The 12,901-nt window shown below is 52.5% G+C and overlaps 3 protein-coding genes across 3 annotated transcripts; all 3 read right to left on the minus strand.

Annotated features, from left to right (window-relative positions):
• Positions 1-141: 141 nt before the first annotated feature.
• On the minus strand, positions 142-5,323 carry BJY04DRAFT_229512 (Arf family guanine nucleotide exchange factor SYT1). The gene is made up of 3 exons (XM_073719082.1): positions 4,346-5,323; positions 3,040-4,281; positions 142-2,985 (listed from the first exon to the last, which is right to left on the minus strand). The coding sequence occupies exons 1-3, from the start codon at positions 4,749-4,751 to the stop codon at positions 542-544; spliced, it is 4,092 nt and encodes a 1,363-aa protein (XP_073568812.1). The 5' UTR covers positions 4,752-5,323; the 3' UTR covers positions 142-541.
• Positions 5,324-6,542: 1,219 nt separating this feature from the next.
• BJY04DRAFT_208928 (high-affinity nickel-transport protein-domain-containing protein) lies at positions 6,543-10,824 on the minus strand (the record flags this gene model as incomplete). Its single annotated transcript, XM_073714057.1, has 5 exons — positions 6,543-8,491; positions 9,101-9,697; positions 9,755-9,900; positions 9,971-10,335; positions 10,597-10,824. 5 exons carry the CDS (start codon positions 10,822-10,824, stop codon positions 6,543-6,545), a joined length of 3,285 nt encoding a protein of 1,094 aa, XP_073568813.1.
• Positions 10,825-11,238: 414 nt separating this feature from the next.
• On the minus strand, positions 11,239-12,805 carry BJY04DRAFT_194554 (uncharacterized protein). The gene has a single exon (XM_073712083.1). The coding sequence runs from the start codon at positions 12,702-12,704 to the stop codon at positions 11,700-11,702; it is 1,005 nt and encodes a 334-aa protein (XP_073568814.1). The 5' UTR covers positions 12,705-12,805; the 3' UTR covers positions 11,239-11,699.
• Between the last annotated feature and the right edge of the window lie 96 nt (positions 12,806-12,901).

A 12,901-nucleotide genomic window follows, 5' to 3' on the forward strand; every position in this document is an offset into this window, starting at 1 on the left:
AAGAGTAGAAATAAGTTCTAGAGAAAGAAAAGAAGAAGTTATCCAAGTGAAGGAGTGTTCTCGGCGCTTAGTCGTGCAATTTCTACAGCACAGATGCATGATCTTTGTACCTCTACACTCGGGAATATTCACTTTCAAGGCGCAGTGAAGATAGAATCAATGTCTAGGGAAGCTATGGAGATGTGTACTGATACGTCAAACCCGACTTTTGAATTGCCCATACTATATGCTGTATTTACCAGATATGCCACCACCAACAAGAAGTCCGTCTGAAGGTACTTATCAGAACCCAAAACACTAACCGCCCGCCCACTCGACCATGCAATACCAATAATCATCATCAGAAAGGAAAAGCTAAGAGAGAAGAAAGAAGGTGCTATCAAATTGCGGTTGAAGTCAAGTCTATCGAGGCTGTGCCAAGGAGAAGGAACAATGCAGAAGAATGAACAGACGCTGAGTAACCAAGGAGAAGTAAACGAAAGGGTATAATTGTCGTCACAAGAACAAAACTCATGGTCGACCGGAGCTAAAGCTGACATTTTCATGCGTGTATGGCCTGTGGTAAGGCTGGGGTTCGGGGTTCGTCTACGTCTTCCTTGACGGACAGTGTGGACTTTTCCTCGGGGATGACAGTTGACGGTGAAATGCCATCCTGAGAGACACCCGAAAGGGCACTCTCAGATCGCACGGAGCGAGTATCTAGTTTGTCATCAAGCTTCTCCTCGGAAAGTCGTCGCGGGATGTCGACTGACGCTCGCAAGCCAGACCGGATTGATTCTCCGCCACTGACCAGATCCGTGTCCGATGCTCGCGGCTCTTCCATTGGGGTAGGCTTTCGAAGTTTGAGGCGCTCCTCTGGCGGCATGTTCTGCCAATCGGATCCAAAGGTCACAATCGACGCCTTCTTGCCGTGCACGGTGAAACTGCCTCCTTTTCGCGACAGGCCGCCTGCTTCACCTGCGCCGAGGCCATCTTCCACGCCCGTGATACTCGGTGTAGAGTCTCGCTTCTTATTACGAGGATGGCTGCCGTGGTGACCGCTGGAAGAATCGCGCAGAGTTCGATGGAAGCTGTGTCGGACTCGGCTCATCCGATCACTCTGTGATTCTTCTTTAGAGTCCTCCTTCTTAGGTTCGGAGTCCACACCATCAACCGCTACTGAGCCTTTTCGTGACGGCGAGCTGCTCACATCGAGCAGACCGGCCTCGCGAAGGAGACGCTCCTCTCCGTCATCAAAGCTTCCAGGGAGTGTGAGCTTGGACCTCTGAGAACCAAGGCTTGAAACATCCATCTTGCTGCTGGAACTGAGCACCGACGCTTCACGCTCCAATCGATTAGCTGGATGTGGCGAAGTGGAGTTTCCTCGCTCATCATTGTCCCTAGATGGTGGTCTACCCGCACGGAGCAACGAATCCGGCGACGTAACAGAGGTTGCAAGGCTTAGTCGTCGCACGTTAGCCAAGCTAGAAGAAGGAGAAGATAGTTGTTTGATCGATGCAGGTTTCTCAGGACCAATGCCTGGAGACTTTGCAGTCATTGGAGATACTGGCTTATCTCCGTTGATATCCAAAGCCGAGTCCGCTAGCGATGAGCTCGAAGTTGGTATTTGCAGACGAAGAGGCTGGGGTTCAGGCGGCGGACTTTGTTTTTCATGCTCCTCACCCAGATCGCGAACCAGCACTTCGCGGTGACATCTAGTGCGCCAGAGGTCCTGTCTCACCCATTTGAGTTTCGCTGCCATGCGGCCAGCAGCCATAATCAAGTGCTCCCTTGCTCGTGAGTGGACGGGGGTCAGGACCTGCAGGTGCCTGGCATTCCGTAAGATATCATCGAGTTGCCTCTGAGTGACGAAAAGCGCTTCGTTCGCTTCTTTGATCTTTTGCTGTATAAGCTTCTTGCGAGCCATCACCAGCTCCTCAGTGCGATCCACACCAGACGCCGGTGGGCTATTTTCTTTATCGGACATCCTTGATATCTCAGATGTGAATGATGGTCGACGACTCATTCGATTCCGCTGGGCATCGTATTTCGTGACCATCATTCCTTTGGTGCCTACACCCGTTGTACGGAAGGCTGTAGCGTAGTTGATTTTCGCGAGCCAGTCATTCATGTCCGACTCATTGTTCGCCAAGAAGACCTCCTCAAGGGAATTGCGCCGTACGAAGAGGAAGGCGTTCTTATGCTTCTTGTAGCTTGAGTCCAACAGAGCCACAGCATGGTCAGTAGACATCATCGCATCGGGGTTAAAGTCGGTCAATGGCGGCTTGAATACTACAGCTCGACGGCGACCTTCTTTCTGATGTGTCTCGCTCTGAGACATCAGGCTTTTCACCCAATTCGTGTCTCTGAAGAAGTACAGCTGCGACAAGGTCAAGAGAGCACCCCATTCCTGCCATGGCGAGCGGGCTCTCTTCTTTTTCGGGTCTTTTCGCCAGAGTAGTCCAATCTTGACCACCTTGATGTCGACCAGTCCCGGGTTTGACTCGGCGGGATTATCCATGCTAGCAGGCATGAATGCGTCAGGACGTGACCGCGCAGACACGATTTGCAAGATCCCCGCTTGTGTGAAGGCTTTGTGTAAAGTCTCTATATCCGGCGGGCCCGTGGTAGGATTACAGCGGTACGGATCGTCTAGGTTCATCACGTCCTTGAGACTTGGCCGTAGAGAATCAAGCTTTCCGTCCATAATCAGAGCGTACGGGTCGACAGGCTCCTTGGACGTGCGAGACAAAGCCTCGGAGCTAGCAACCCGAAACAATGTTTTGCGAGGTTTCGCGAGGTGGCGAGAGCTCATATTCGAATCCTCGATGCGAATGAAGGGCGTATATGAGATGTTCTCATAGAAACACTCCAGTACATCTTCCGCAACGCCCTCGCCGCGGGTATTCTTCACATAATCTCCTTTCTGCATCTTACGTTTATTATTCTTATTGAACACATCCGTATGCAGAATGAGAATGGAGAAAGCAATGAAATATGCTTGGTCTGGAAACCAGGTTAGCAAGCGAAAATCATAATACGGATATTGTAAGAACCTACCTGTCGATGCGAAGATACCCGGATTGCACTCATGATAGCGGTCAGCGAAGCTTTGGAGGAACCGATCGATCTGTTGCGTCTCCTTCGGCAATTCAACCTCCATCAAGAGCTTTCTTATTGCCATGTCAATAGGATCACCGAAGAAAGCAAAGCCTCGCATGAATTTTCGCAATCCATTCTTGTAGAACTCCTCGCCCGACTGAGACAGAATTCCAGCGATTGTGCTCTTAGGGACGGCTTCTTCCAGCCGGGTCAGATAAGTTGCGGGAGTATCTTCCTCTTCACGCTCCGGATAAGACTGGACTTTGGTGAGAGGCGTGGACGCGCCTTTGGTACCACCAGGCGAGCTGTTACTGCGGATATAGGCTGGCTCCGAATTCTGCCTTAGTCGCTGCGAAATACCAAGTATATCACCAAAGCTCTTGCGGCCGGTAGTTGAAAAGGACGTTCTGCTAGATGAGGGTAGGTTTGGGGATTGTTGATCGGCATCTCGGATGTTGGCTACAGAATCCAACGTCGACGACCGGGCCCTATTTTGAAGTAGACCGGGCTTTCGCATTGACGGGGAAGACTGTGCCGAATGTGCCGAGTTTGATGAGTCCTTTCTTGAGAGAGGGGGGCGTGAAGCTGATAGACCGACAGATGACCGCGAGGGAGATGGTAGCGGTGAAATATGGTCTTGTCCGTCGGAGGCATCAGACCTTCGTATTGGGCCGTCGGGAACAGACCGGGTTTGTGTCAAGCCCCTTGCCTGCCCGCCAGGTAATTGCGATTCAGTGGGCTTTGGGGGAAGAGGAAAGAGAGGACCGCGGTTTCGTTTCAGCCGTGGCATGCGGAATCGTCTGTGGCTGGAGCTTGTGCCCCCGTTGGGCGAGTTTGTCCGGGAGATGCCATTGCCTCCAGTGCTTTGGTCGGAGCGCGACGATTCGGAAAATCGAACGTCCACGACAGAGGATCGATGAGATGCGGTGGGTCTATCGCGGCCTGCGCTTCGAATTGAGGTTGTAGAAAGGCGTCCCGGCTCTTCGGTGCTAACTATTGATGTTGCCAACGAAGCATCCGCGCTCTGTGACCCCGCCGATTCTTGGGATTGTTTGGCGTTTTCGCTCGAGACCGGGTGTTCTTCCGACATTTCTTCCATAGACAGCTTTCTCAACTCGGGCAGGACAGGGCATTTATTCTTTCGCTTAACTGGTTGGTCCATTTCATGGCTCGTGGGTGCAGTGGTAATGATGGTAGGAGCTAAAGCGAGGACATGCACATTAGCTTTACATGGGAGCAACAAAGAGTGCATAGCTATACTTACGTGGGGGTATGCTAGGAACCGGCGGAATCTCCGGCTCCCCTTTCGCGTAGGTCTTTGACAATTGCGGGTCGGAAGCATGACGAAGTCTCAGGAGACTGAACTTATTTCCACGCCAACTCGAAGTTTCCCGGTGTAGAGTATTGGGAAGCCGGGCTTTGAGCGAGGTGTTTCCCGTGGAGGATGTGCCATTAGCCCCTCCATCTGGCTCATCCCTAACATTATCATCAAGTCCCGTAGGGGTCGGCGAGCGAGGCGAGGATTCGGAGTTTCTCGGTGCAAGGTTCGAGGTTGAGAGGGTCGGACGAGCTAGCTGCTCGCTATGGCGAGATTGTAGTTGGGGCTCGGCCAGATGTCGTTTAGACTCACTGTCATAGAACGCGCCGAGTCGTAGTCCTTTCCAATGCATGGCGGTAGCAGCAAGACGGAGCCTTTATGCTAGATTATCCTGCAATGAGGAATGTCTGAAAGACCCATAAGCAATCCCTGCGATAACATCCGTCGGGATCGTGGAGCAATGCGGTTCGGAATGTGTGCGTAGAGCGTTCGCATATGCGTAGAGATTCGAGTGGCCACCATCAATGGAGAGCAACGGTCATGGCGAAAGAATGGAGGGGAGCGACGAAGCTGAGGGTCGATGAAGCAGGAGTGAAACCGGGGGAAAAGGGGCGAAGGGGCACGGGAGAGCCGATCAGAGAAAACACAATAAACGCAGCAGATCCGAAGCAATGGTAATAATCAACCACGTATAACTTTTTCACATTTCTTGACCGTAACTTCGTGGACACAGGATTGAGGAGAGAAGACGCGCAGTCGAGCGTGAGAGTGGTGAGGGGAGAGGAGAAGGCGGGCGTGGAGGATCCAAGGTACTTGTCGAAATTAGCTTGCCCAGGAAAGTTTCGGACAAGAGCTGTTCTATAGGCGGGGTAATGATGAATTCGAGAGAGATGGTCGTGCAAGAGGTCGAAAAAGAGGAGAAGAGTAAGACAAGCGCAGGGAGGGAGGAGAGAGGAGCTGAGATGACGCTGCAAGGTGATGCTGGACGAGAAATCGGCGGGCCGAACGAAACAGGGCTGGCTCGCTGGGCGGAGGCACGTGTGGTCTGGGCTGGGCTACTGCACGCACATAATCGCAGGCGATATTACTGGGGACTTCGTAAGCTACCGAAGAGTCAAGATTCTCATCTGTAGATACGTAGTACTCTAGATGATGAAAAGGGTGCGCGTTGTTGGTGGGACGTGTGGGTTGTTTCTATTTTAATATGGACCAGCCTGCGTAAATCAAGGACAACGTCTAGAACCTGGAAAATGTCAAGAATACTAGGCACTTCGGAGCAATTAACCCATGGTTCGATACTCAGATATTAAAGTGGAATTTAATCAACCTTGTAAGTTAGGCAGTGAGATTCCATCGGTTATCAACTTCCACCACGCTCCTCCCATGCAAGATACCACCGTTTGATCTTAACTACAAACAAAGTATAACTATTGCTAATCATGGCCTTTCAGCCTAGAATCCAATCCCAGCTCTGCAATCCTGGGTCTGTAATTCTTGCCTTGGAGTCTGAACCCGGCCATTCCGACAGTGTGGAATGCTTCACGTGACTCCGTTTTTCTGGCCTTACGATTTGGGCATCAAGCAGTAGCAGTACTGATCTAGTCCCAATTGAGAATAGTGGACCAGAGCGTTGGGTTACGGATTGATCGTCTCCATCTTGTGGTCTGGACTCCTCACTCTCCATAGTTACTCCAATGTATGGGCCACGCAAATAGTCTTCTATTTATTGGTATAGCAACTCATCAACAACTCATGGTCCGAGAAAACATCAGCCTTGACCAGAGATCACAGAGCGTTTGTTACTAGATAGGCCGTCCGGGATCTGAAATTGTTCCCTAGTAACATGCTGGGTAAATTCAAGGCACATATTCGGTATATATATACCACCATCTACAGCATATATGCAAGCCAAAGCAGAGGCGAAGAAAGACATCAACCATTCACCAAAAAGCACAAGAAAACCAGCAATTGTCAAGGGCCGCCATACGATCCTTTGGACTCTTCAGCATGTTGGAATCCCTCCCTAGCCCGCAAGGGCAATAATATCCAGGGCATGCTTACTCTTATATATATACCTACCCTCCACCCTTCACTGAAATATATAGCTATATACAATTCTCTACCCTCTAAATCTCGATACACATCACCGCGTACACCTCTCCCCCGCCTCCCTGAACCCGACCCCCAATCCCTCCATCACCATCCTCTCCCTAACCTCCCACGTCTCCCCGCCCGTCTCAAGATCAATCACCTGCCCGCCCGTCGTCCGTTCCCTTACCCCACTCGAATCAAACTTCCACCCACGCGACTTCTTCGCCCACCGCCGCAAATCCCGCTCAAAGGTCGTATCGCCCGACCAGCCGAGCACCGCACACCCAACCGTCCGCCAGGGCGAGATGATGATGTCGACGCGGCGGTGTGGGTTGGTGTTTTCCTTGTTACCCGCGTTCGAGGTGTCAGGTTCAGTGGAGGATGAGGATGAGGGTGGGTTCGGGTCCTGCCAAACAACAAGCGCTTTATCTAGGCTATCGAAGTGATTTTCACCCTCTGTCTCGCCGCGGTAGGGGAGGGGCTGTTGGCCGCGGTTTGAGGTGGTCAGGTGTAAAGCGAGAGTATGTGTGATCCAGCCCTCGGCTTCTAGACTCGCCACGACGTCTACGATGAGGTTGTGCGTCATGGCTTCGTCGCGGTGGGTTAGGATGATGTCGACGTCGTGGCTGACTGGTTTGCCGCGTCGATAGCTGCCCACGACGATACATTCCACTCCGCGGCCGTCGTAGCTTGAGTTCTCGCGGACCGAGTTGGCGTGTTTGCAGATAGTGCGCGAGATAGATTCGACTTCGGCTCGTGGAATATCAAGGAGGAACTCGTCGTAGTACTTGAGTCCGATTTGTTGGACGCGGGAGAGGGAGGCCCAGCCGTGTTCGACGATGTCGTCGAGATCGCGCCATTGGCGCGCGTAGTAGAAATCTCGTGCTGTCTTTGCGCCGACGCCCCAGATGTTGTAGAATTGGTGGAGGGTCACGAGGTCGGTGTCTGTGTCTAGGGCTTCGGCTGCTGAGAGGGTTCCCTTGTCTGACGCTCTGAATTCGGAAAAAAGATTCGCGATTTTGTGGTCGCAGCCTGGGAGTGTGAGGATTTGTGATGCGCGCCGGATTTCATGTGGGTATGCGGCTAGGGATGCGATTGCGGTGCTGTATGCTCTCACGCCGATGGAGTCGAGGTTCAGCTCGCGGATTGTGCGAATTTTGATGAGTTGGTTGATGAAAGCTTCATTTGGGGGGAGCAGGGGTGTTGAGCGCATGCAAGAGTACAGGACGTGGTTCTTGACCCAGTCTGGTGGTGGGGGTAGGGGTTCGGCTTCGTCGTTTTCAGAGGTTGTGGTGCGGTAAAGGGTCGGTGGCGGGCGTTGCGAAGCTGTAGAAGCTGTATCATGGTGGTATCTGTTTCTATTAACTGGAGGAAGGGGGACTTTGAATGCAGCATCTTGTTTCGCGCGGTCCAGGATTGCCTGGGCATTTGCGTTGTCTTTATCAGATTTCGTGGGCGGTTTCTCAATTTTCTGTGCGTGGTATATGACGAAGGGCTCAATGGGAGCCAGTTCCTGTTCTTCAACACACCGAATCAACCACTCTAACTTCGCAACCCTAATTACCCCCTCCCCGGCACCGTCTAACAACCTGTCACCCGAAACAGCGGGAGTCGATAACTGCGGATGCTTCAGTTGGGCGGCAGGCCTCTTCCTCTCCCTCACACCACCCCCTTCACTCTCATCCTCCGTACTCAGATACACATCTTCCGTCGCAACAACAGACCCATCCCTTTCCAACTTTCTTCGTTTCACAGGCGGCGAAGACGAAGACGGGGAAGGGACTTCCTCCGTCCAGACCCCTCTTGATCGGAGCTCAAGTGCGGCGCGCTTCTTCTGGCCAACTCTACCCAAGATCAAGGCCGCTTCGCCGACGTCGTATGTGAGCTTCGCGCCGTGTTGGAGCAGGGTTTCTTCGGCCTGATGGAGTTCGTCTAAGCTCAGATGGGCTGGGAGGACAAACACCGGCGGGCATGTGGAGAGAGAGAATCCTGCAGAATCTGCTGGTGGTGTTGGGCTGTTGGAGCTTGTTGTTGTGTCGGACATGATCGTGCGGGGGGTTATTGTCCGTCACTGCATCGTGTAGGGCGATATAGTGCTATGTATGAAAATATATCGAGTCATAAAGCGGGTATCCAAAATATGATATATCGACTAGGCAAGTGGTATATACAATGGTGTGGCTGGTGTATAAGATCGAGATTAGATGTCATTATCGTCTGCTGTATACGTAGATTTGTCCGCGATACGAGGATTGCTGATTGCGGGGCTGTCGCAGCGTTAACGGATATGAATCGCTGTTGGCATTTCAAGATGTTGTAAGTTGCAATAGATATCCAGCTGCTTGTTGGAAGTTCGGCACCGGGGTGAAGCCGTCAACTCAGAAAAAAGTCAAGCCTCGAAAAATCGACAAGTGAAGCTAAAGTGGGAATCCGGGGATGAATGACGTCCATCTGACGAATCACGTTCCTTGCTTCTGCCTCAGGCATAAATATTTATACTAGGTATATACCCCACATCCTCGATCTTTCTCTTCTTCCTTGTCTCCAATCTCAACAAAATGACACCTACTAGATGTGCCGTCTCATATCAGTAAATGCTGACCTATTTACCAGCCCCCTTCGGCACCTCCACAGCCCCATAGCTAACCCTCGGCGAGCTTCCACCCTCATTCAACGGCGTATCGACCCTCGCGATATTTTCCCCACCCTCAACCTCATCCCGATATCTTCCCTCCTCATCCCCAGAAGTACTGAGCTGCCCATGCCGTTTCCCCACCCACCGTCTCCAAGGCTTATAAACGAACACACTTAGTGTCCCGAAGACCAAGAATGCGCCGCAAATGCCACCGCCAATAACATCGTAGTAGTCACCTGCTGTCTGCACGCCGTCCCAGAAGCGGCCGGTTGGTTCGGCGACGTTCAATATGAGCGTGAGGAGTTGGATTACGCCGATGATTATGGCGACGATGACGGTTAGGGTTGTGAGGACGATGGAGTAGTACAGGAAGGCGACGGGATCGCGGTGGTTGCGCACGGGCGGGTCAAGTGGTGCTTCGCTTGTGGGAGTTGGGGGGTCGATGAGCGGGGATTCGGAGGGAGCGATGGAGGTTGAGGTTGGGGATTTGGAGGGGAGGAAGTTTGTTGCTGGCTGGATGTAGAGGGCCAGCATGAGGGCTCCGTCGGTGGTGTCGAGGAGGCACATTCCGGCTGTAGTAGTTTGTCAGTTTCTTTCCTACCAAGCAGGGTGGGGGTGTTAGAGGGTACCTGTGAACAAAATCGGGAAAATCAAGATCACCCAGAACGAGGTCCCCTTAGCAGCCTCGATAGAGGAGATTCCGAGCAGGGCAATCTCAGACGAGGTATCGAAGCCCAGTCCAAAGAGCACACCCAGCGGGTACATCTTCCATGGCCTGTCAAGTCAAGTTAGCATCCATTCACCAACCCTCTCAATCGCAATCTGGATCGGAAAGGCAAGCCCACCGATCAACCAGCTTGAACATCTTCTTTAATACCCCAAACAAGAACCCACCCCCCTCAATCTTCCACGCCTCGTCCTCCTGTCCCTCCGGCAGATCCAGCACTTTCTGCATCTGCTTATAAAGCTTATACAGAATATACGCATTCATGATGCCCAGCAGGATCAAGAAAGCCGCACTAACAGACGTCCCGATGATGCCACCGATGGTGCTGAACCTATCAAAGCGAGAGGACACAGCAGCTGCAGTGGCCGCCACAACAATAGAAGTGACAATGACGATAGTGGAGTGGCCGAGTGAGAAAAAGGTACCAACGGTCACAGGCTTCTGGCCTGTTGCAAGGAGGCGACGGGTCATTAAGTCGATGGCCTGTACTTGTTAGTCGGGGACCTTCCAGTAGGTTAAATCAGGTAGACATACAGAAATATGATCCGCATCAAAAGCATGCCGTAAACCAAGTGTATACGAGAGGACCGCATTCGAGACCAGTTTCCTTTGCCGTAGTTAGCATCACTATACCACCTACACCCACTTCCATAGATCCAAGCAACTCACGGATGAAACCTCTACAAAAGCAAGCCATTAGTTCACGTCCACCGCAAATCCCGAGAAATGAGATAAAAGACCTACCAGAACAATCGCAACCCCAATCCAAACCACCACATTCACCAGCGCAACCAACAAAATAACCGCAATCGAGCGCAACGGCACCTTCCTAATTCCCGGCATCCGGCTGTGCGAGCGCTCAGCATGCCGGATGAGAGCCTTGGTGGACCATTTTTTGTCGTCGGTGTGGTCGTATTCGTGCTGCTCGAGGGCGGGGATGATGGAGTCCCGCGGGGGAGAGGAGTTGCGCATTCTGGGGATTCCGAGAGCGTGCGAAGAGATCTAAAAAGTGTGTACCGACCGCCCTCGTCAACCTGGCGGTATTTGTGAAGACTCTCTAGAAAAAAAAAATCGACGGGAAAATGCTTGGTGCTTGAGCACTTTTCCCGGCTGGTGAGGGGATGGTTGGTGGACCTCCAGGCTGCGGGGCGATAAGCAGGGCCGGATGCGTTATCAATTCGTCCACATAAGAGCAAGGGGAGTCAGGACGGAGCACGGCCGATGTTCTTCGACTGTCGTTCGTTCAAGTTCATACGAACTATAGGGTATATACTCAAAAGCTTGGCCTTCGTCGCGGGAGATGAGCTCCTTCTTAAGTTCGCTCCGAAGTTCCGAACCTGTCGCTGCCGATGAAGCCCATCATTGTTACTGAGGAAAATTTACTTCCCCACCTCGCTTGCAAGTTATTTCGGAGGCCGCCGATGACAGCTCAAGCTACGGAGTACAGCAAGTGGAGATGATCTCGGCGAAAAACGCATATTATTTGTCAACAGTGACTATGTACAGTTCTATGTGCTATATACAGTGGTACGCGAGTTCATCACGTCGTATCTTCATGTGGTCTCGCGGTCGGTGCCGGGACGCTGATGTCCATTGAGGACTGCTTTTGCCCTCGTTGACCTTGTGAAACAAGGGAATTGATCCTGGTCTGGAGGCACCCACGTCTGTTGTGGGCGATGGACTCAAGAGCAGTGATGCTCTGTCCTGCTTTGCTCTGGCCGTATGGCCGAGGCTTGGTGGTCTCTTTTAGAACAATGGTCCCGAGATCCATGCGCATTACGATGGATGCGACTTGGTGGTAAGAATATGTGATATCGGCGACACTTCGCCGATTCTACCCCTCCCGTTCACGCCGCAGCAAGCACAGTCGGCGAAGGCGTCCACTTCGTAACACTAGGTTGAGGCTTCTTGAAGTCCGGGCCAAAGAGCAGATTCCACTCATTGCGTGTAATCGGGGTGACATCCGACGCAGACAATGGAGTCTTAGGTCCTCGCTTGGTCGGCACATTCGCCGAGCGCGGGGTGGTCTGTTTTCTGATGCGGATCGGGCGGGTTGGCGGGGCCTTCTTCTCAATCTTCTCGATGGTGACTGTCTTCTTCTCGATCTTTTGGATGGCGACTGGCTTAGGGGGCGGCGGGATGACGATGCCTTCTTGGTTGTATTGGTTCTTGTAGACGTCTGCGACGAGGCTGAGGAGGTTGTCGTGGACGTCTAGCTGCTCGTAGACGCGGTGGAAGAAAGCTTTGCTGAAAGGGCGGCCTTGAAAGTCCTCGATTGTGCGGTGGAGGAGGCGCACACAGGAGTTGATGTATGATTCTTTGGAGACAGCGCCGGGGGTTGACTTTGCGTTGGAGAGGATGCATAGTCTGCGCTTGAATGTGTAAATTCGGTCGATGTTGAGCAAGGTAAGACCCTCGCGGCTGAAGACGACTTCGTTCTGCAGGATGGAGCGCTCAATCAGGTACTCGTTTGCGTGGCGCTCGTGCTGGCTACGAGCGAGGGCGTCGGACCAGCTCTGGCCAAGAGAGAACCGGAGAGATGCTTTAGCAATTGTGCGGGCTAGGATGCGGGATTCCGAGTACTCCAGCATGGCAGAGGGGATAACGATGAGGTCGGAGGGCTGGCCGGTGGGATAAGGCTTTCCGCGACCGACGAGGAGAGTGACGTGCATCATCTTTTGCTGGAGCTTGCGCGAGATATATTCCAGAGCTGGGATGATGGAAGGGGTGAGGGTTTCCGAGTCGAAGTTGAAGTCTGCTGAGAGAGGAGAGGAGATCATGTCGGAAGTGACGCTCTTGGGGGAGCTAGGCACATAAACGCCTGTTGGGCGAGGCAGACGAATGGCAACCATTGTGAATCTCAAGGCTCAATGAAGAGGTGAGGACAAAGTGTAGGACGGTATGGTATACAAAGAATGGAGTGGTGGAGTTGCACAGCTTGAGCAAGCCTGAGGAAAGAAAAGACCCTGGGATCAACAAAGGTAAATAAAGCTGAGCGAAAGAGGGGAAAACAGCCTTGTGCGCAGGCCAACACGCACCCCCTTTCCCC

Source organism: Aspergillus karnatakaensis, assembly GCF_047715665.1.
Source record: "Aspergillus karnatakaensis strain CBS 102800 unplaced genomic scaffold BJY04scaffold_41, whole genome shotgun sequence".
NCBI classification, from domain to species: domain Eukaryota; kingdom Fungi; phylum Ascomycota; class Eurotiomycetes; order Eurotiales; family Aspergillaceae; genus Aspergillus; species Aspergillus karnatakaensis.